General features: G+C 33.0%; 1 protein-coding gene across 1 annotated transcript; it reads left to right on the top strand.

Moving 5' to 3' along the window:
- Positions 1 to 5,643: 5,643 nt before the first annotated feature.
- On the top strand, positions 5,644 to 21,951 carry LOC139529067 (uncharacterized). The gene is made up of 6 exons (XM_071325312.1): positions 5,644 to 6,177; positions 6,567 to 6,614; positions 16,304 to 16,396; positions 17,343 to 17,365; positions 18,603 to 18,674; positions 21,779 to 21,951. The coding sequence occupies exons 1-6, from the start codon at positions 5,787 to 5,789 to the stop codon at positions 21,833 to 21,835; spliced, it is 684 nt and encodes a 227-aa protein (XP_071181413.1). The 5' UTR covers positions 5,644 to 5,786; the 3' UTR covers positions 21,836 to 21,951.
- The last annotated feature ends 3,384 nt before the right edge of the window (positions 21,952 to 25,335 follow it).

The raw sequence follows: 25,335 nt of genomic DNA, 5'->3' as shown, positions 1-25,335 counted from the left end.
AAGATGTACATACACATCACCATCAACAAAAAACAATTTTGTCATGAATCCATCTGCTTCCTTTGATTAATATTCACATAGACCAAGGTGAGCGACACTGGCTCTTTAGAGCCTCTAGTAAAACTAGATGATGATTGTGGCCAAGTTTGATTTAATTTGGCCTAGTAGTTTCAGAGGAGAAGATTTTTTTAAAGATAACGAAGATATACGAAAAATGGTTAAAAATTGACTATAAAGGGCAAAAACTCCTAAAGGGGTCAACTGACTATTTTGGTCCTGTTGACTTATTTGTAAATCTTACTTTGCTGAACATTTTTGCTGTTTACAATTTATCTCTATCTATAATAATATTCAAGATAAAAACCAAAAACAGCAAAATTTCCTAAAATGACCAATTCAGGGGCAGCAACCTAACAACGGGTTGTCCAATTCATCTGAAAATTTCAGGGCATATAGATCTTGACCTGATAAACAATTTTACCCCATGTCAGATTTGCTCTTAATGCTTTGGTTTTTTAGTTATAAGCCAAAAACTGCATTTTACCCCTATGTTCTATGTTTAGCCATGGTGGCCATCTTGGTTTGCTGGCCGGGTCACCAGACACAATTTTTAAACTAGATACCCTAATAATGATTTTGTCCATGTTTGGTTAAATTTGGCTTAGTAGTTTCAGAGGAGAAGATTTTTGTAAAAGTTAACGACGACGGACCAGGTGAGCTAAAAAGGAGTGCATCAATCATACAGATGTCCAAGGAATACTGGAAAAAAAATTAAACAGCCACATCTGGAAAAAAATCTCTTAGAAAAAAAATCACAATTGGACCAATTGTTGAATGACTTCAATCTCTGGAGCCTGTCTTGGAATAATCCAACACTTGCATTGAATTGTGAGCAATTCCTTTTGTTTAATAAATATAAGGAGATGTGGTATGAGTGCCAATATTTTGTTCCTGTTGTGTTACTTATATTAAGGAATTAAATATGTTCATCATCAATTCATTTATGGTCTTTAGTCCAAATATATTTATCTACAATGTACTTGTAATGTTGATTACAGCAATCATATCTCTGATTGTAGTATCCAACAATGCTAACTTTTATTAAGAAATTTCAATGTAGTTATGCATAACAATGTAATTTGTCCAATATCTCTTTTGCTTTACAATGGTGTTTACGGTTCTGGATGGGATTACAGAATAAAGAACAATGGACAAAAATTGCAGAAGGACAAAAAAAAGGAAGCGACGGATTATGTGTCCTTATAGGGTGACATATCTTCCTGTGCACTGTTAGCTGGGTTCATATTTTCATAATATAAAAACATGTTCTAGTCCATTGGATGTGCATTTGATTCGCCACTGGATGAAAAACAACCATGTATCATGATCTATCATCATCATCTATTTATTAGTGTACACAATTTCAATCCGGATGTCTCTAATGGGTTTGTTTACAAACACTAGGACAATACCACTGCTGGTTGAGTTTTCTCCCCAAGGGTACCACCAGCCCAGTAGTCAGCACTTCTGAGTTGATATGAATTATATTTGATTTGCATGGTCTTAATAATGTATAAACTGTTTACCAAACTTTTAATGTTTCAAAACTTTGTTTGTTTTTTTTTACGCCGGAGACGATTACCTCAGATGTATTTGGCAAAAACTTTAGGAATTTTAGTTCATCAAAGCTCTCCAACTTTGTACTTTATTTGGCCCTTTAATTTTTATTTTGAGGGTTGGACTAATAAATCTACTGCCTCTCTTCCGTTGTCATTCGATGCGATATATTTGGCCGTGCAATGTATTTATCCAAATCAAGTTTACATTTGCGTATCTCCTAGTGCACGCAAATCAGGATTGATATTCTAGAATTCATTTTCTTTTCCCCGATGTAAATGTGATATTTGACATTGGACGAAAAACACCTGGTGAAATCTGTCACCTTGAAGTCGACCGTGACAGCACAGCACCTGGTGTTTGGTACTTCTTGATAGTAAAACCACTACAGCGGTGGTAAATGACCTTGAGTTATGAAAGGCAAATACTGTCTAATTTTCTGCCGGAATAAAAAAAACTTTCTTCTAAAGCCAAAAAGAGCGACTTCAAGCATTGCGCACTAACACCATAGGAGGTTTAACTTTTTTTTTTATCATGATTGACTACATCAAGTTCAACTAGTGGGGGCCATATTTTTAATCTGATGAGGTTCATTTAATTGTTGGGAGTATGTCCGTGAACATCATTACTGCCAGGATTCCATTCATACGGCTAAGTGGTTTTAGAAGAGAAGATTTTTTTTTTAAGTTATGACAAACGACAGACACCAAATGATAGCAGAAGTTTAGCCGGAAATATAATACTTGCTAACATGGAGATGTTTTAAAATTATGATTGTCACTAATGAAACAACTATCTACCGGTGCCTGGAGGATGAATATTTTAATATAATCAAGTCCCCATAAGGTCTTCAACAATGAGCAAATATATCATGTGGCGGAGTTGAACATGTTTTTAGGCACCTAGCCCTCACCCTGATCTGAAACAGTAGTGTAACAGCACAACATAAAAACAAACTTAAAAGCAATCCAAAATAGATTGACTCGTAACTTTTAAGGTCGGTACTCGATAGAAAGACAGAGGAGCCCAAGTACCGATCTAAGAGTAGTCGCAGTTGCTCAAAGCTAGCTAAAATCATTGTTTCACTAAACCATAATTTCCAATAATTAATTATAAACCAGTTCACATACAATTGATTTAGTGTTAAGACTTCATTAGCACCACGAAAAAGGCATGCGATGTCAAAAAATAAGTATGGAAGGATGCAGGAACATAAGTGCCCATAAACGTATAGTCCGTAGTGAAACAGCTGTTTCCGCTCTTTAATCGGGTTGTTGTCTCCTTTACATATTACCCATTTCCATTCTCAATTTTATTGGATATGCATTAAAATATTAATGAATAATATAAACTAGTACTGATAAAGACAATACTCAAAGATCTTACTACAAATAAAAACGATAACCTTTATTATGTTTATCTAATGTAGGTCGTTTCCAAATTTACGTGCTCTATAAACAACATCAAGGTAAACTTAAAAGGATGTGACATACAGTTGGTCATCATAATTCTACAGACACTGCCAAACTTCCAAAACTTCTATGTTTCTATGAAATATTTTGATAAAGTTATTTTGAGCTAACGAAATCCCTGAATTTTCCTCGGAGTTCAGTATTTTTGTGTTTTTACTTTTTACCAGGTATACATATATTAGGTTCTTTGAAATCAAAGACTTTGATTAAGGCCCTGCCATTACGAACGAGTTGTTAAAAATATGTACTTCCCAAGGCTGTAACTACCATTGGTGCAAGTGAGGCAATTGCCTCACTAAAATTTCGACACTGATTTTTTTGTATATATTTTTTTAAATATATATTAAATATAATAGTCATTTGTTGCTCTGTCTCAACCTTAATTTCTATAACTTAATTGTCATCATTCCTATTAAATTATTCTTCCTGGATATAACTCAGCATCTCAACGGATGATGTTTTTCGATTACATTAACCTAGTAACGATAATCATCATGGATCTCTGGTTATAAACAGGCTCTTGCATAAAAAAGGAAAGCGCTACCGTAAAGGTAAAGAGTAAAGAAGGAGTCTGAGTATTGAATATAACTTCATTAGAACTAATCCAAAAACGATAAGTAGACTGACAAATCAAGTACTGGGCATCGCAAGGGGCAATCCTGTCTGCGTATTCATTTCTCTGTTTCACCAACTTTAATTTTTCTCTTTACAGATAAATAAAATATAAATAATATGAAACATGCTTGGATTAGTTTTTATCCATGTTTCTTTAACCTTAAAAAGTGAGAGAGAAAAAACCATTCCATATTCCAATTTGACATTATTGAACAACGGTAGAACCTTTGAAACGGGATTTTGTCTTCACTTATTCGGGACTACGGAATTTCGTGTCTTTATATTCGCGGTCACTGAATCGTAAATCCTCAACCCCTAACCCCAAAATTTATAGATTCTGGAACGATGGTGCTTACAGGAAAGCTTAATTCCCGTTTGCAAACAAAACTGTGTCTACCAGTGCTGCGACCGAATTGCTGATGGAATTGGAAGAAGACAACGATTATTGTGTTATGATAGTGTGCTACCGCTAGAAACACAAATCTCCCTGAAACGACTGAAAACTTGGAAAAGAGCATGCATGAGTGGCGAGAGATTGTGCGGTCTTGTCATGTTCCATGTTCATCTCGAAAAGGATGTCAGCAGACCAAATATTCTAAAACTTATAATTTGACGAAACCGGCTTTAGAAAAAATTGGCAAACTCTGCTTAAACTTTATTTTATGTTCTGGCAACAGACTCAAATTGATATTTGGATGATTATCTAACATATAAATTTAATAAAGTTGTTCAAAATTTGGTGTTAGTAAATTAGTCTTTAAAAATATGAAAAATTTATATAAAAAGTGTCCAACATTTTGTAAAACATTGTCAAACTCTCTGGAAATGTCTAGAATGCAGGATTTTGCACCATTCATTGCATACCCTCCAAAAAAAAATACTCCTCGCTTCGCTCGGCTCAATTATTTTGCCTCACTAAAATAATATGACTAGTTACGGCCTTGCTACCACAAGACGGATCAGAAGGAAAATCACCGTTAAAAGAAGGAAAATTATCAATAGAGAGAGGAAAAACGTCTCTTGTTAAATGATCTTAAATCTTTTATCTCGTGTGCAACTGAATAAACCAATAAAGAAAAAGAAAATTATTTCTGTCTATATTAGATGTATTTAAAGTCAATTCTCTTTAGTAAATGGTTGCATTATGTCAAGAGAAATTTCATTATTCAAATAAAAACTTATCAGCAAGGTAATAAGTGTTATTAACTTTATATATCTATTAAGCGAAAATAAAACCCATCTTTTACCAAATCCGGTCATCAACTGTGACTTATAACAATAAGGAATACGTATGTTACAAAGGGTGCAATGGGTGGCAATATGAATACACGTCGTTGAATTTATTTGAGTTTGAGTTGCAGCAAACACATTTTCTGTTTGATACGATTGCGTGAAAGGAAGTGAACCTAGTCGAAATGTCATAACAGCCATTCAGATTTAAAGGAAAATTTAAAGTAAACATTTTTTTCTAAACCATCCTCAAAGAGTTTTTAAAACACTCCAAAACAAAAATTCCATTATTTTCAAATGCTTTGTTTCACAAGTTTCTCAAATGAAAAAAAAAGTCCGGGAACTAGTGAATTGAACAGAAATGTCAATGGCAATAACCTCAGTCCAGCAGCCAACATGAATTGACACTTAATATGGATTTTTTTGTAGTTTATATGGCTTATACATAGTAGGCACCTCCAACTGTTTAGAAGAGAAGATGTTCTTGACGTTTATTTCTTTCTTTTATACAAGTGAGAAAAAAAAACCAACAGCTGCGGGGGTGTTGTCAATGTGGGAGTAATCATTATAAACAAGCAAATATTAAAAATAATCATAAAAATACAGTTAACATGGTATGTTTATGTTAGGATAAAATAATAGAACATTTTCATCTACTAGTTATACAAATAGGAACGCGTGTAACAACGTCACATTCGCACTACAATGATTGATATATACGACCTAAAGGCATGATGTTCTAACTGGGATTTCAAAAGACAATTACTCGATTCAGTGACGAATCGTTCCCGTGATTGATGACAAAAAACATTAAGTAATTTTCGGTAGTCATTCAATATCATAGAAACTAACATGGCGACAGGACATCTTCTTTTGTTTGTCTTTTCCATTTGTATCGTACCAGCACTGCAACAAGCATGGAATCCACCATCTAACGCACAGCCTTCATGGCAGAACCCTGCTCCCGCCCCACAACAAGTACAAGCACAACCTGTACAGCCTGCACAACCAGCCTGGAACCAGCCTGCTCAACAACCAGGCCCGCAACCGTGGGGCGCTGCTCAACCTGCAGCTAATGCACCGCCTGCAGCTCAAACATCGGTATGGAACCAACAAACGCAGGCACAACCACAGCCACAACCGCAGCCACAACCGGCAACTGGAAACACAGCAGCAGAGTCTAAAACTACACAAAAAGGATCAGGTGTTGGTGTACGGATGCTACCAATAAAACCCGGAGATGGTATGTCGTCTGCTATATTCAAAATAAACAAATTGTACAAAAAAAAAAAAAAAAAATCAGAATGTCATTTTAAATATTTCATTTCTACTTTGGATATTCTCTATATGGTTGGCAATTACGTCATACATAGCTTACAAAATCAAAACTGCTCGTTATTTTGTGCTCAAATTTAGCAATCAAAATATGTATGAAGTTTTAATTTACACTAATGGCATCAGAATTGAATACTAATATTTGAAAATATATATACGTACAAATTACGATTACAAAAAGTACGACATATTAGAAAGGAGAAAATTAAATGGAAAAAAATGTGAATTGTGCAATCATTGTTGTAAATTAAGAAATTTTAAATATGAGTTTGTAATATGAATTAAATATACTTTTAGGGAAAACCTTTCCAAGTATGGGCCAGAACGTAACAGTGCATTATACGGGTAAGACAATATTACCGTTGTATGTTTAAATGTTAAAATAAATGTAATAAGGGACAGCCTTGACGCACCGCACCCTCTTTGAAATATTGTAAATATGTTTGCTGTCAGAGCTTGAGTTTTTCTTTTTTGAGACTGATATAAATTTGTTGTATCGTTTTCTTCAAATTTATAATGATATATCTACATTTCATGAAAATTAAGATGTCAACATGTTCAAGGAAATACTGAGAACAAGTGCGTCTAGGCATAGTGTGAATAATGTTCATTCATTTCTTAAAACAAATGTTTTTTATATACCAATACACAGCCGTTCACCGGTAAACTGTGTAAACCTGTCAATATTTAGGATAAACATGTCAATACGTAAAATAAACTGTGATTATTCAGATTATGATAGAATTGACCCACTATACAAATCATCAGTGTTGGCAATAAATAAAAAAAGAAGAACGTGGCCATTGTCAAGACTTGAAATCATACGACTATGAGTTGTCTTCATTGGTCTTATTTTTATATTATAAACTGATTTTTGTTACAATACATGACAAAGAGAGAAAACAAGGAGAAAAACCCAGAAAAAAGCATGATAAATTTGTAAGGGTTCCGCGGCACCCAGTGTCTCGCCTACTTTTGCCTATTTTGGTAAAAATCTAGGATAGTTTATGAATCTAATAAATGTTTTAAAAACTTTAACTGCAAACTGTATGTTATGTTAACTGAAAGAGAAACTAAGTCCATTTATATATTTTAACAAAATTTCCTTCTAAATACTAGCTTTTGGTCATAAACAAGCTTCTGTCATAGTTTGGTACACATCCATGATAGTTCAAGAAAGTTATTCAAATTTTAAAACTTTACCACAGAGTGAATGTATAACTGACAGAAGTCCATTCATAAGTAAAATACGGATAAACAGGATTTTTTTTTAATTTAATTTAAACTTCTGGATACTATCGTATGATCATAAACAAGCTTCTGTTCAAGTTTTGTAGAAATCCTGGAAAGTTGAAGATTGTTATTACAATTTTCAAAAACAGAGTGAATATTTGTTGAAGTATGAAAATGTCTTCAACACACATATATTCAATAAATATCGAATTAAACAGTTTCTTAAAAATATTTGCCTATTTGCAAAAATATCAAAATAACCCATTATTTTACAAATGTTTTAATGATATCATAATAATCCTGTGATGATTGCATTGTTACATGGTAATTTGACGTGAAAAGTTTGTTCAAACCACAAAAATCCATCTAAACCAGTTGTCAAATATGTAGAAAAACATGTTAATTGTTATGCTTGTTTGTTATATATGTGTTTTATAACAGATCGACATATAAAATGATTTATGTCAGCGGGTACAACATTGTTACATGTTAAGATGTACTTTCAATGATAAAAGTGTATCAAGATGCTCCCTTACGGACATTTTTAGTGAAACGATAAAATATGATACAAGACCAAAAATGGTTTTGTTTTTGGCGGTCTTATATAAACGTCAGAATAGTAGACAGATCAGTAATTATCAATTGTGTCCTAGTTTTAAACCGTTTCACTAAATTATTGTTTCCTCTTCTTAAATGCATGAATAAAGTATATAGTTTTACAAAAAATCGAGCAAAAAAAAAATCAAACATCACTTACATCTATTCAGACAGGATACCAACTGCAGACCTGCATAAGAATACAAGGATAGAAGATTGAAACAGATTATCACTATAGTATTTCAATAGTTATACGTTATTAAAGCTAAGGTGATGTTTTCGTGAACAAGAAGAGAATGGTACATTGTGATAACAAAATTACAATATATAAAAAGAAATGTAAAGATGAGGGGGAAAAAACGTCATTTTTTACTATAAACTATGGCAAGCCGTTTTACTATTTATTAGAATTTCAAGATGTGTTATATAATTTAATTTTTATAAGATATCTTATATATATTAAATAAGATATCTCATATACTAGTTAGTAGTTTATATAAGATATATCTTATAACAAGTATAAACTATACAAGATATTTTATACACTATACAAGTATGGACACAGACGCAAATTGTCAGTGGGGTTAAAGGTCGTTACATATGTATTGAAAGCTAGACTGGAAATGTGTATTAACAAATTGAGTTGATGTGTACATGTCTTCATTCAAATGCATTGACTGATAAAAAAAGGAGGCTTCAACTTCCACCCCTCTCTATGAATTAGTTGTTTGAGTGTTTGAATATGGAGTTTGTTAATAAATAGCTGTACTGTAAGCGCATGATATGTCTTGATTCCTTTTAAGCTTGCTTAAAGGTTGAACTATTTTGTTTTGTACAATTATTAGTCTATTTGTTTTCTCATTTCATTTGTTTTATATTTGTCATTTTAAGGTCTTTTATAGCTGACTGTGCTGTATGAGCTTTTGTCATTGTTGAAGGCTATTTGGGGACCTGTAGTTGTTAATCTTGTTTTAAATTTTGGAATGCAGCTGAAGTCAACAAACAGACATAGACAATTCACCCAAGTTTTATAAAATGATGTGGAAGTGTTTATGTGAATAATTGAGATGGGAAATGAGGAAAGTGTCAAAGTGACAACAACCCAACCATAGAGTAGACAACAGCTGAAGGCCTCCAATGGGTTTTCAATGTAGCCAGAAACTCCTGCAATTATAGGTGTCCAAAAACTATAAAATCCCTTCTTTTTTTTAGCATATATAAAAATTCATAACACAGAAATGTATAATCTGAAATTTATTACAATCAAAAGGGACCTTAGGTCAATAGTGTAAACAATTCACCAAAGTTTAATTAAAGGTGATGGATGCATTTTTGTGTTATTGTTCAAAATTGGAAAATTCTCTCTTTTTTAAGGATAAAATCTCTCTTCATAACATGGAAATGAAAATTCTAAAATTTATAAAATCGATGTGGAGCTAATGTCAATAGATATAAACATTTCAACAAAGTTTCTTGAAAGTAGGGGGAAGTGTTTTCTAGTAATTGTCTGAAGTGTGGATGATGGACAGATGGACAACAGTATACTATAATATGTTGTGTGTGAGACATTGGTATACTAAAATGGTTTTGAATGAATAATGATTAGAAACTGTTTAATGCAGTTATTGAGGGAACGACAGTGAAGAAATTGCTGAGATCAATGCGTTTGAATCCTAAGAATTCAATTTTTGTTGAAATGAAACAAAGTTCAATTTTTGACCCTTTGGATCTTAATGTAGACCAATTTGAAAACGGGACAATCCTGTGCAATTGAATATTTCTGGCTATTGGCAATACTGTGCAATTGAAAATTTCTTGCTATTGCGCAATATTGTGCAATTAGATATTTCTTGCTATTGTGCAATACTGTGCAATTAAATATCTTGCTATTGCACAATACTGTGCAATTGGAGATTTCTTGCTAGTGTGCAATACTGTGCAATTGAACATTTCTTGCTATTGAACAATACTGCGCATTGCAGAATACTGCGCAATTGAAAATTTCTTGCTATTGCACAATACTTAGTATAATAATTTTTGACCCCGATTTGGACCAACTTGAAAACTGGGCCCATAATCAAAAATCTAAGTACATGTTCAGACTCACCATATCAAAGAACCCCAAGAATTCAATTTTTATTAAAATCAAGCTTATTTTAATTTTGGACCCTTTGGACTTTAATGTAGACCAATTAGAAAACAGGACCTAAAATTAAGAATTTGGACATGGTTAGATTTGGCACATCAAAGAAGCACAATACCGTAATTCATTTTTTTGATGAAATCAAACAAAGTTTAATTTTGGCCCCTTATTCCTTGGGACCAAAACTCCAAAATTAATCCAAACCTTCCTTTTGTGGTCATAAACCTTTATAGATTTCTATTAACTTATACTAAAGTTATTGTTCAAAAACCAAGAAAAATGCTTATTTGGGGCCTGTTTTTGACCCCTAAATCCTACACTGTTGGAACTAAAATTACCAAAATCTATCCCAACCCTCCTTATGTGGCCATAGACCTTATGTTAAAATATCGTAGATTTCTGTTTACTAATACTTAAGTTATCTTGTGTCTAAATTTCATATATTTCTATTTTACTTTTACTGAAGTTAGAGTGCGAAAACCGAATGTCTTTGGATGAAGACGATGATGCCAACGTGATACCAATGTACAACCAAAAAGTTTTCAATTTTTGCGGTTGTATAAAAATGATCTCAAATCAAATTTTTAATGGAGTTTGCAACAGTAATTATTCAACTACTCATTTAAATACATCATAAAGTATTAAAGTGTAAATGTCATACAGTCATGGTGATGATGCCTCCGCTAGCATATAACATTATAAAGGTACATAAATCAAGAACTGTAAAAGTGAAGCTGCTAAAAATTGAACTTAAACCGAGTTTAGAGGTACCGGTAATACATGTAAGCATTGTATACACATTTCACTAAATTTAGTTGAGACAAACTTGAGAAATTTTTCCATTTGTGAAAGGGGATAACCCTAGAATGATAATCAAAGTGCTTGTAATCACTGAATGGCTATTAAAGACTGCTTAAATTTATCAGTTGGTAGTAAAGTGAATTTTGCATTGTATATTGTATATATAGCATTATTTTAAGTCGATTCAACTACTATTCTGGACAGAGAAAGATAACTCCAATTTTCAAAGAAGATTTCATAAAGCAATGGTTTTAGGTAATATTAATTCAACAACCATTCTGGACAAAGAAAGATAACTCCAATTTATTGTCTTGAATCTACAAAAATGTTTGTTTTTGGCCCTAAATTCCTCGACTGTTTGCCCAATAACCCACAAAATTATATAAAAATTTCAAATATGTACAATGAAATATAGTTTTAGAAATTGATAAGCCTAGATAGGCCTTATATTTTTTTCCCCACATAGTTGAAGGACCATATACACTCAGGACAGAGTCATAAGTAGGCAGTAGTCTACAGATGTATTAAAACAACCTAGCATCATATTGCTAGTACAAATATAGTGGGAGTAGCATTCTCGGGTAAATTTGTTCTTTTTTTTAATATAAATATGTTTGGTTCAAATCAAAATAGAATGCTTTTATCTCCCTAATACTTACATTGTAAATAGAGGTGGTACTACTTTGACAAATCCTTGTACATGAGAGTTTTCTGTCAAATCTTTATTTCACAAAGAATGAATTGCATAACAATGAACTGAGCTCAAAGCAAAGTACTTTAATAATACACTTAGACAAAGAGCTAAATACTTTGTACTACAGGTCCTTCATTAACATCCATTGACCAAAACCATATCTCAACAACATTCCATACTACATGGTTGGATTCGGAAGTCCTGAAAAAGACATGATTTTTTTTAACATATTTTAAGTATATATACACAGGTTAAAACTTTCTTGTTGTATAATCATTCCGTATCTAGCAACTATCAATTTACTTCATGCACATATTGATATATGTTGAGTGTACCTCTGTTGGAAATAAGGACACACAAACCTCCACCTAGTTTTAGTCAATGGACAAAACATTCAAAACTATAAAATATTATAGATCTAAGACTTGTCAGTGTCTATTTACCATTGCCACTGAATCAGTGATATATGTATTGTACACATAATTATATACATGCAAGACTAAAATTATAAAGTACATACATGTTTGTATATAAGACTAAAACTGACATTCAGTCTTTACAACATCTTCATTCCCAGAGTCATTTTCAAATCTGACTTCATGGTAAAATAAGATTCCATATCTACAACCAATTAAAAGGAAAAATCCTTCTGATAGACTAGCATTTAAATCCAATTTCTGAAATGGAAGCTAGGTCACCTTGGAACTTAGAACTAAAAAAAATCGAACAATATATCTGATATATTTCAAATGCATGTACATGAAATAATATAAATCTCTAAAATTCACCATATTGTTCCCTTTTTCATCTTCTGTTAGATACTGTATATCCAGTGGCGGATCCAGAAATGTTCTTAAGTGGGGGCCCACTGACTGACCTAAGAGGGGGCTCGTCATGATTCAGTAATTCCCTATATAAGCAACCGAATTTTTTCTCAAAAAGCAGGACCCCCCCCCCTAAATCTGCCTCTGATATCAACCTCTAGATGTCTTTCAATTACATTAAGTTTAGTGTGGGTTGATCTTTGATTGTTGTACATGTTACAACCAGATTCCCGGCAGGGGGCAACTTTGTAAGACCGCAGAGGTTCAAGCTTAGATTTTGAAATAAGGGGAAAATGTAACTTTTCAATTTATAAAACAGGCTCAACATCATTTCTATACATATATTAACATATTCTAAATTGTGGACACACCTTCATTAAATATTCTACTTCAATTAGTGGAGGAGATCAAATTAAAAAGTTGCAATGGTTAAATACTCCAATCACAGTCTTTCCTGCTAAAATCTCATGTGTAGAATGTGATAGACGGTTTTTGGGTCTATATATTGTCCTTGATATTGAGGTTATTTTGACACAGCAAAATATAAAGAAAATGTAAACTATGATCTGGAAATTGACTTCGTTTTCACAAAATAAGCCCACTTAAACTGAACTTTAAATGCAAAAGACCTCTAAATGGCTAACAGATATTGCTATATAAAAGAATAGTCCATGATTATACATGTACATGATATTAAAGAATTCATGAAATTTACACTGATTCTGTCAGTTGAATGGACTAGAATGAGATAAGTTATAAACATGTACATGATAGACATAAAGGTTTTTTCCAACAGTTGTGGTGTAAATCAAATTAGTTGTATTTTATGGTCGTTATATTTATGTACATGTATGTAAATCATTGGCTCTTCAACCAATGATATTTTACAATATCGATTATTTGTTTATTTTTCTATTGTTGGTATTTTTCAGCATACTAAAAATGTTTTAACACAACACGAGCGCAAGCTTGATAGGGTGTCCTCACACAGGGTTTCCGCTGGCGGTCGCCATTTTCCCAATTTGCGAAAAAATAATACTTGTGGCGGTAAAAATTCGTCATTTGCTGAAGAATTTGGCGAAAGAAATATATAGAAAGATTTATTTTCCTCCTTGTTTATTTACTTTTTTCGAGTTTCTCGGACTTTAACTTATCAGACAATACTCGGAATTCACCTTGACCTCATTATGATTTTGACAGAAAATCAATTATCAGCTATCGAATGAGGGGGGGGGGGGGGAATGCTTTCTGGCGTCACAATTTCAAATGACATAGGATAACATATGATCTGTCCATAAACATGTATGAGGGTAGAAATGGGGGTATCTTATTGAAGTATTCTTTCCAAATGAAGATTAAACAGTAATTCTTAGACATGACCATAAAAGAGGGGGGATAGGACCTTTATCGGGACTCCGGGATCGGGTGTTTTTAAGCTCGGGATTATCCCCCCTCATAAAATGTACACTTTTTTCCAGACGATTAAAAAATCAGCTGAATTTGACAAATCACACTATTTGTTTTCCAAAAATAACCGTAATTGGATGGGGGTTCTGTGTATTCACATTATATATAATAGACTACTGACATATAGATACGTAGTTGACTACGTATTGACGACAAACAATATTCCTACGACTTTTGCAATTTGGGAAATCTCAACTACTTGTCTTTAGAGATTTTCGGCGATTAAATATTTCATACATTTGTTCTTTGACATCTTAGTAATGTAAATGGACTATAAGTATGACTTTTGAGCAAATTTAAAGGGAAATGACAAATTAGCGTTCAAGGGGAGCAAATGCTTTTTAAATTGGTAAGCGGGTTTTAATATATAGAGGGAAAGTGGAGTCATCTTTTTAGACTTTAGTTACATGTAAATATAACTTATGTAGACTTACCTTCTAATTCTATAGGCTATCCAAAAAAAACAAAAAAAAACTCGGAACTATTTCTACAATTCACTTGGACTACTGATATGCAAACCTAAAAACAAAAACAAAAATATCATAAAATAGTGATTGAAAGAGTCATAACACTTTGAAAGGATAATTCAGACACGTGTTACACGGGGAGCATGTTTGTTTACAAATAATAATGTCACGTGATCGCGCACTGACCTCGCATGCTGCATCGCCCTTACAATTCACTAATACATGAACATAACCATTTTCATGCAAACATGCAACGTGAATGTGATTGGTTATCAAATTATACAAAAATAATGCATGAACCGTTGAAGAAGAAATTATTTCATCAAACAGATTGGATTTTTCATTTTGACACGAAATTAGGTCGAGTTGACATTCCTGTCATCGGACATAGTATTGAGATAAATGGGATAAAACGGACCGTCAAACAGGTCTAGAGAAGCACATCAGTAGAACCTTAACATAAATAAGTAATACTTACGAAAATTTCTCTAATTGATAACCTATCGAACTGAAATTTCACAAAAATACCGGTAAATAATTTTGTTCATTGTGATGCTGGTTAAATAAATATTCTTACTCCTATTGCTTCATGTAAAAAAAATGTATAGAATTGAATTCGACTACAGTTCAGCATAAAAAAACGTGAATATGTAAAAGCCAGGTAATATGTTAATTATAAAGTGTGTATAAATTTCCGTAAACGAAGTTACCCGTATACTTCACCAAGAATTACATTTGAGCGCAAAGTTCTGTATATGTGTGATTTGGTTGGTTTATGTAACATTAATTTAGACTGGGATCCTGGCTAATCTTGACCTTACGACGCGCAGCTAGATTGGGCCGGATCCCAGGCTAATGTAACATCGTAGAACTCAGGATAACGGAATTTTTTGCGTTGCTATTAGATCATTGAGGCCATCTATTTTTATTGCGGGTTCCACATATTTAAATCGGAATTATAGAAAAAATGGAATGTTGTGAGCAGAATCAAAACAGAAATGATGAAAACTGCAACATTTCCAGCAAAATATAAATAGGATGGAGGATCTGTGTATTCACATTATTTGTAAAACTCTCCTTATTCATGTGAAGCGTGTGCTTTACATCGAGGCTTATTCTTTACATCGAGGCTTATTATGCTAATCATCGACGCCACAGTACTTCAACCAATCAGACAATGTTTATTTGTGGCATTCGATCGATTTTAACTCAGATTTTGGAATATTTCAATCGAAATTATAGAAAAATGGAATGTTGTTAGTACATATAAAATAGAAAATGATGAATACTTTTAGCTAAAGATAATTTGGATGGGAGTTCTGTGTATTCTCATTATTTGCACAACTCTCCTTACTGATGCCATATTTTGGAATTTCCGTGACCTAAATGGTTCGCGAAAATTAATATTTTTATATATAGTATAGTAATAATAAAAAGATATCTTATAACCTACATTTGTATATAAGAGATCTAATAAACGATATAGTCTAAGATATCTATATAAAGTTTATTAGATATCTTGAAGTTAAAATAAATTAGGGCTAGCCAAATACAACTCGTAAGTTGATGCTAATGTTATGGCAAATATTTATGATTTATATGATGCCCTTAATTGGAAAAAGTGTTTCGAAATGCAAATACATTTCTTTATCTATTCTAATAGACATTTTTGTATCACAAATATTTGTATAAAAGAATGGTCTGCGCAGTATTTGCTGATACCTTATAAATGCTTTTTCATGGCACTTTAATATATTCATGGTCCAGATTTATTTCTTTTAGAAATTATCTTTTTTGCATTATTCCAGGTAAATTGTATTCAAATGGTCAACAATTTGATTCCTCCCTGGAACGAAATGAGCCATTTACATTCACACTTGGAGTAGGACAAGTGATAAGAGGTAAGCTTCTGTTTGACAAATTATCTCCCCTATTACAGTAGAGTTGAAGATAAGTTGCTATAACGTCGATTAAATACAAAGTTAAAACAGGTCAGTAACCACTTATATATACTTGGCTTATAATTATCTTTATGAATATATTCGATTCGATGGTATTTTACTCGACCCATGGTGTTAAATGATGGGTTCGATACCAGATGAGTAAAACAAACTTGACTATCACCTGATCCAGCATGTTAAAAATTCCCAACTCATCGGGCCGGTCCAATAAACAGCAATGTTCGTTTGCGTGCGTATCACAGTAACAGGTTCTCTTCCTGATATGCATGTAATACTTGTCGCTGGACGAGAACATCAATACATCAATCCATGCATCTGATTCTCTATAAAAATAAGAAGATGTGATACGAATGCCAATATGACGACTATCCACTAAAGACCAAATATATATGATAGTTCCATTATTCCTTTGACAGTGGTTATTTCCAAATTCCGCCAGGTATTCTCAGGACGATTAAAAAGACTAAATATACATTTTATAATATGAAATTAAGAAGACTGTGATATGATTGCCAATGAAACAAATTTTCACAAGACACAGAATGATTTAGAAATAAGCATTAATAGGCCACCGTCTGTCCTTCAACAATGAGCAAAACTCATACCGAATAGTCGGCTTTCAAAGCCATCGAAATGACAAATGTAAAACGATTTAAACGAAAAAATAATAATACAGCATCAATATTTTAAAACTGCAACAAATATTATCTCTTAATCACAAAAAAAAAAACTTCCATAAAAGTTTTATTAAAATCTATGAAGGTTTAACTAAGTTGTTGATGACTAAAAAAACTACAACCACAGACTGTGAGGGTTTGGTGGGATTTACTAACTCGATAATAATCTCAAACATATTTATGGTGTTGAATTTTCTCATTCCTTTCAGGCTGGGATATTGCCGTAGCACATGTAAGTATATATAAATTTATTATTAAATATATGATTAAGTGCATCACTAACAGAAATATAGGATTGTGATATGAGGTTAAACTACCAGGCACACACACATACACATGATTCAATTACTAAAAAAATTAAAAAATAAATAAATTTGGGTGTGAGTGTACGATATGTCAGTGGGAAAGCAACCCAATGGGAAAAAAACCCATCGAATATGGGTCCGCGATTGCCGCTGTACGATAAAAGTGTAATTTTGCATGCCTATTTATCACAAAACACGGAAGCAAGTATAAAAAATATCTAACTTTTTTGTAAGATTGAGCTTGAAAATGTTTCTTCCAAAGTTAAATAAAATTTCCTGAAAGTTTAACAAATTTATTGATGACTGAAAAATTGATACCAGCATGTATGTAAAAGTGAACTGCAAAAAAGTTCAAATATCAGTTAGATACAGCCCAAAAAAAGATAAAAACAAAATATATTAAAATTGCATCAGATTTAAAATTTTAAATAACAAAAAAAAAAAGAGACCTCAGACAAATTTTGTTAGCAGACGTAAGAAGGATTTACAAACCGAAAGTTATTGATGACTACACTACTACTTTTACCACAGACTGAATGAGGGTCTGGACAAGGTTAACAGAATAATGAATAATAGAACAATATCACGGGAAAATAATAATTGAGAAACATGGGCATAAAAACAAATAATAGAAAATACTGGTGTGATAAAACAATATTGAGATAATAATGGACTAACTATTAAGAATAGAGAAAAAAACTACCAAAATAATTGAAAGGATACATAAATAAAGATCCCATGCCAGACCCTTCAGTATTTTAAAATCACTGCCAAGAAATATAAGCCCATTTAGCAGTAAAATACTGAAAATTGACAAAGATTATTTTCCAATATTGCTCTAGATACTGTCTTTTGATCACGAGACAGCTTCTTTCTGAGATTCGTTAAATTCAATGAAGGTTTGAAGACAACTATATTTTGAGGTTTGACATTTTAGATCATGTTTTTTTATTCATTTAAAGCACTTAGTACGAAACGATATCTTTCAAATCTTGCACATAATTTGATGATAAATCGCCTGTGATTAAGAACTGACTTTAAGTACACACAAAACTATCAATCAAAAAACAGAAGACGAAGGGACCAATGGGACGTGGAAAGTGTATTGTTAAATATTGGTTATTAATAAGCGAATATACTGTACGTAAACTTTTATTTTTATAGTTGACACTAGGACAAAAAGCAAGATTTACTGTTGGACCTGAATATGCATACGGAGAACAGGGAATAAAAGGATATCCTTTTTAAAAACAAAATACTACTGACAATTATCACAACAAGTTCTATACTTAAGGCAGTTGTCTGGGTCATTCCTGATGGTTCTATTCTTCAGGTAGTTGTCTGGGTCATTCCTGATGGTTCTATTCTTCAGGTAGTTGCCTGGTTAATTCTTGATGTTTTTTTCTTACATGGTATATTTGCCTGGTTCATTTGGGTGGTTCTTTCCTTCAGATATTTGGCTGATGCATTCCTGATGGTTCTATCCTTCAGGTTATTGTGTGATTCATTCCTTGTGGTTCTATCCTTTATGCAGGTAGTTGTGAGATTCATTCCTGATGGTTCTATCCTTCAGGTTGTTGTGTGATTCATTCCTGATGGTTCTATCCTTCAGGTTGTTGTGTGATTCATTCCTGATGGTTCTATCCTTCAGGTTGTTGTGTGATTCATTCCTGATGGTTCTATCCTTCAGGTTGTTGTGTGATTCATTCCTGATGGTTCTATCCTTCAGGTTGTTGTGTGATTCATTCCTGATGGTTCTATCCTTCAGGTTGTTGTGTGATTCATTCCTGATGGTTCTATCCTTCAGGTTGTTGTGTGATTCATTCCTGATGGTTCTATCCTTTAAGTTGTTGTTTGATTCATTCCTGATGGTTCTATCCTTCAGGTTGTTGTGTGATTCATTCCTGATGGTTCTATCCTTCAGGTTGTTGTGTGATTCACTCCTGATGGTTCTATCCTTCATGTTGTTGTTTGATTCATTCCTGATGGTTCTATCCTTTAGGTTGTTGTGTGATTCATTCCTGATGGTTCTATCCTTCAGGTTGTTGTGTGATTCATTCCTGATGGTTCTATCCTTTAAGTTGTTGTTTGATTCATTCCTGATGGTTCTATCCTTCAGGTTGTTGTGTGATTCATTCCTGATGGTTCTATCCTTCAGGTTGTTGTGTGATTCACTCCTGATGGTTCTATCCTTCATGTTGTTGTGTGATTCATTCCTGATGGTTCTATCCTTCAGGTTGTGTGATTCATTCCTGATGGTTCTATCCTTCAGGTTGTTGTGTGATTCATTCCTGATGGTTCTATCCTTCAGGTTGTGTGATTCATTCCTGATGGTTCTATCCTTTAAGTTGTTGTTTGATTCATTCCTGATGGTTCTATCCTTCAGGTTGTTGTGTGATTCATTCCTGATGGTTCTATCCTTTAAGTTGTTGTTTGATTCATTCCTGATGGTTCTATCCTTCAGGTTGTTGTGTGATTCATTCCTGATGGTTCTATCCTTCAGGTTGTTGTGTGATTCATTCCTGATGGTTCTATCCTTTAAGTTGTTGTTTGATTCATTCCTGATGGTTCTATCCTTCAGGTTGTTGTGTGATTCATTCCTGATGGTTCTATCCTTCAGGTTGTTGTGTGATTCACTCCTGATGGTTCTATCCTTCATGTTGTTGTTTGATTCATTCCTGATGGTTCTATCCTTTAAGTTGTTGTGTGATTCATTCCTGATGGTTCTATCCTTCAGGTTGTGTGATTCATTCCTGATGGTTCTATCCTTTAAGTTGTTGTTTGATTCATTCCTGATGGTTCTATCCTTCAGGTTGTTGTGTGATTCATTCCTGATGGTTCTATCCTTCAGGTTGTTGTGTGATTCACTCCTGATGGTTCTATCCTTTAAGTTGTTGTTTGATTCATTCCTGATGGTTCTATCCTTCATGTTGTTGTTTGATTCATTCCTGATGGTTCTATATTTCAGGTAGTTATCTGTTTCTTTCCTGGTTATTCTATCCTTCATGTTGTTGTCTGATTCAATTATGTGGTTTTATCCTTCAGGTTTGCCTGGTTCCTCTCTGATGATTCTATTCTTTAGATTTATCTTTTTCTTTCCTGATAGATTTATCCAACAGGTTTGTCCGATTCATTTCTAATGGCTCTATCCTTCAGGTTGTTGTGTTGTTGTGTGATTCTTTCCATAAGTAGTTGTCGGATACATTCCTGGTGGTTCTACATGTATCCGTAGGTAGTTGTCTAATTCTTTTTTTATGGTTCGTTCTATCCTTCAGGTTGTTGTGTGATACAATTTATGATGGTTCTTTCCATATGTAGTTGTCTGATACATTCCTGGTGGTTCTATCCCTAGATAGTTGTCTGATACATTCCTAATGATTCTGTCCATGGGTAATTGTGTGATTCATTCCGGAGGGTTTTATCCTTCAGGTTTATATATCTATGGATAGAACCCTCACGAATGAATCAGAGCTCTTTGATTCAATCCATATGGTTACATCTTTAAGATAGTTGTTTAATTCATTCCTGATGGTTCTATTCTTCAGGTTGTTGTTTGATCCATTCTTGATGGTTCTATCCTCTAGGTTTGTTTGATGCAAGTCACAAATTTGTGTCTGTAAGATAGTTGTCTGATTCATTCCTTATGGTTTTATCCAAAGTGCTCTGGTTAATTCGTGAGGTTTCTATCTATTGGTATATAGTTGTGTAATTCATTCCTGATGGTTTTATCCACAGGTAGTTGTCTGATTCAATGTCCTGTACCAAGTCAGGAATATGTTGGTTGTTATCAAAAGGTTCGTTTCTATGTACATGTATGTTGGCGTTTGTTTTTGTTGCACTTCAGTGGTCCTGTCGTTCCTTTGTTTTCCTCTTATGGTTGAAGTGTTTCCTTTGGTTTTAGTTTGTAAGCCGGATTTGTTTTCGATTTATGACTTTTGAACACCGATTTACTACTGTTCCCTTTATTTATTCATTCCTTATTATTCAACTCTTCGTGTTGTTGTTTTCTTCAATTATTACATGCTTGTTCTGTTACATCTTTCAGATAATTATCTGATGCATTTATAATAACAACTTGGTTTATTAATTGTTTTGAAACTAAGGATTATTCCAGGCTTGAAAAAAAGAACTTAAAAATCCTAGACGTAGAACGTTGAAAATTATGAACTTGAAAAACTCACTCCTTTTTATAAAAGAAAATTATTAGAAAATTATTAGACAATTTCATTGGCAATAAATAAAAATAAATGTCCATGTCTTAACTGTCGACGTTCCTTTTTAGATGTAAAAAGAGAAAGTAAATTTTTACTAATGTCAAATATTCCTTAACTGTTATCACAACTATACCACCAAAATCCATACTCGTATTTGATGTTGAGCTACTATCCATCCAGTGAAGAGGAACACGAGAGTAAAGATATCTACTGATCTACTACTGAACTATAGAGAACTGTTTACTACAAAGGACACTTAAACCATGTATATGTTAAATAAACTATTTTTGATTATATAAGTGAGTTTTACATTGGAGACATTTTGTGCCTTCACCAAGACCTGCTATCTGAACCATAGGTTGGCCATCGATGCTTGTTGTCTATTTCTATTTTTCTGAATAGTCATTCGGTAGTTGATAAGATACTTTGTGCTATCCAATATGTTGGTAATTCCTTTAATCCTTACAAATACTATCTATATGTCATTCATTCAAAACGAATGCTTATCTAAGTGCAAAATGTATGTGTGGATTAAACGATGAATCCCAATACCATGGGCAACACTGAAATATGCAAACAATTTAGAACTGTGGATTCATAAAACAAGTACTTATTTTGGATACCATACTATTTATAATTGATTACGTTGTTTAATGTTAACCATGACTGATTATTGTGATTATACAAATCTATGGTCTTGCAAAATTTGATGAATTTATGAAACCTCAAATAAAAGATTCTTTGGTATTAATTGATGTTATTAATGCCACATTACATTGTTATCTTAGTCTGGCAAAACATGGTCAATATAGGATATACTTGCTGTATTAACTGTAAGAACTTTAATTTTGGTACATCGATTTTCTATCATTTTGTACAGCCAATTGCATTGCGTGTGTCGGGAAAGGTAAAATCGTTGGTTAGCTTGCTTGTTAGCTGAACCGTGAAGTCATTATTAGGTAAGGTTTACTACCCTCCTTGATTTAGTCTAGTCCTACAGACATATATTGATTATCTGGCAGACTAGTCTACTCTTAAAAGAGGGACGAAAGATACCAAAGGGACAGTCAAACTCATAAATCTATAACAAACTGACAACGCCATGGCTAAAAACGAAAAAAGACAAACACTAGCACACATGACACAACATAGAAAACTAAAGAATAAACAACACGAACCCCACCAAAAACTAGGGGTGATCTCAGGTGCTCCAGAAGGGTAAGCAGATCCTGCTCCACATGTGGCACCCGTCGTGTAAGGTAGTTTACATAATCTAAAAATGACTTCCCGGTTCAGCTAACTAACAAACAAGCTAACCAAGGAATCTACCTTTCCCTACACATTCAATGCAAACGGCTGTAACAGTTTGTTCTATATAAGTATAATTGAAAGGATACACACCCAAATTCTGTATGTACCTGTCTCAATTTAGGAACCTGTAATTCTGCGGTTGTAATCAATTGCTATCTGCAACAATTACTTTAAGAAAATTATCATACCGTTGTTTTTTGTATTTTGAATTTTTTCCCACTTTGTCATCCCCAGGTTCTTTTGTATTACTTATTATACAGTATGAGTTTTGCTCATTGTTGAAAGCTATAGCTTAAAAATGAGGAGGAGCTTACCAAAGGAATATTGAGTATTAAAACTCAGTGGAAAAGAACTGACAATAACATGACAAAAACTAAAAACAACCAACCAAAAGACAAATAGCAGTGTACACACAGAATCTCTCTCTCTGAAAAAATTCAAAAAAAATTCTAAAATTCAGGGTTATACAGCTTTCACCAATTTAAACACAGCAAAGGGTAGTACTATATGGGAAGAGGAAAGCTAAGCTAGCTTAGACACAATGTACACTACAGTACATAGTAGTAATATTTATAATGGATATGCAAAAAGAAGTAGGGCAGGGTGTTTGTGCACATATAAAACTTACTTCCACCGACGTTTACTAAGTCAGACTATCCTGTGCATTTGTTTGTTAATGTTGGATGATTTTTTTTTAACTTTTTCAGAGTTGTGTAGTTGTTGTTGGTTGTTTGTTTCTGTTTTACTGCTTACTATTTTTTGTCATTTTTGTTGTATTAATCAATTCAATTAAAAAGCTAGAGGTATAGAGGGAGGTTTAAGATCTCACAAACACCATATTTTTGTGCCTGTCCTTAGTGAGGAACCTGTAGCCTTTGTAAGTCTTGTGTTTCTTTAATACTGTTTTTTTTTTGTATGTTTCAGAGTTTAGTGTGGTGTTAATTTCTCTGAAATAGTATAAATTTTTGTTTAGGGTTAGCTGAAGCCTGGATCCTGTTTTGCAGTATTTTCTCACTGCACTGTAGCCCCTTTTGGTGTCTGAGGCTTATTTTGCCCTTTGATTGGGTTGTTGTCTCTTTGACACATTCCCAATGTACATTCTCTATTCTAAAAAAAAAAGGCTATTGACGAGGCTTAAAGCTTGAAATTTAATTGGCACAAACTATGCAATCATTTTCAAAAGAAAGCAAGAGATGAACTTTGCATGCCTTATAATCATTGTATGGAAACTTTTGATTAATATTTGAACCAGGAGCCCAAGTTATATCTGTTTGCATAGATTTTGAATATTTTGACAGAATAAAATTAATACATGTTTTGTAGAAGACAGTTATGTAAAAAGCCCTGCAGAAAAAGTTGGAGGACATTCTTGCTTAAAATGATCAATCCAAATCACCTTTTTGAACAATGGATAAAAATTCATTTAAAGAAGATATAACATGCACAACTGTTCATTTATTCATACCTTTAATAGATCTTGTTTTAAGTGAAAGGAAATACATATACAAAACCAATGTAGAAGCAGACAACAGAAAATAGATAAGCACTTAGTTTAGCTTAAGGTGGCTCGGGCGTATTCGAAGTTTCTATCAGAAGTGCCGTATTTTTGGTTATTTTATTCTTTAAAGAAAATGAATCAAATTGGTCGAAAAAAAAATGGGGGGTCATGGACCATTTAAGCTCAATATTTTACTTTTAAACAGGTATGTAAAAGGGACCATTTTTCAATGAAATGATAGGGGAAATAGAGGTGTTGATATATTTTTTTTCGGAATATAAAAAAAAACGTTCTATGACAATTGTTCCAAATCTGTAATATGAAAAGCTGGAATACAGCTTCAAAGAATGAGCCAATAAAAAACATAGGTCACCGATAAGGAAAAAAAAATATTTTGCCTTACAACCCAAATTTTGGCGGGAAAATGGTAAAAATGGGTGAAATGTCATTTTGACCCTTTAAAAAATACCGATAATAACGAAAATATTCTATTAGTCACATAACTACAATGATTTAATATTTCTAATCAATCAAAATATTAAAAAAATTTACGACAAATACTTTTGTAATTCATGAGTGAAAATATGCGCAGTCGAATAGTCCCGAGCCACCTTAATACCAACATCATACTTGCCATCAAATATTAGGAAAATAGTATTTGCTTTTGCTGAGATAAATGCAACAAAACTTTGAGATAGTTGTCAACCAAAGATTTAAATCATAGGATAAAGATGTAAATAAGTTATCATACAGCCTTCAACAACAACCAAAACCAATACCATGTAGTAAGATGTAAATAATTACAAGTTATCATACAGCCTTCAACAACAAGCAAAACCAATAATAATTACAAGTTATCATACAGCCTTCAACA

This window comes from Mytilus edulis, chromosome 1, assembly GCF_963676685.1.
Source record: "Mytilus edulis chromosome 1, xbMytEdul2.2, whole genome shotgun sequence".
NCBI lineage: Eukaryota > Metazoa > Mollusca > Bivalvia > Mytilida > Mytilidae > Mytilus > Mytilus edulis.
Note: the sequence above shows the minus strand (reverse complement) of the source record. Positions and strands in the feature narration are given on the sequence as shown.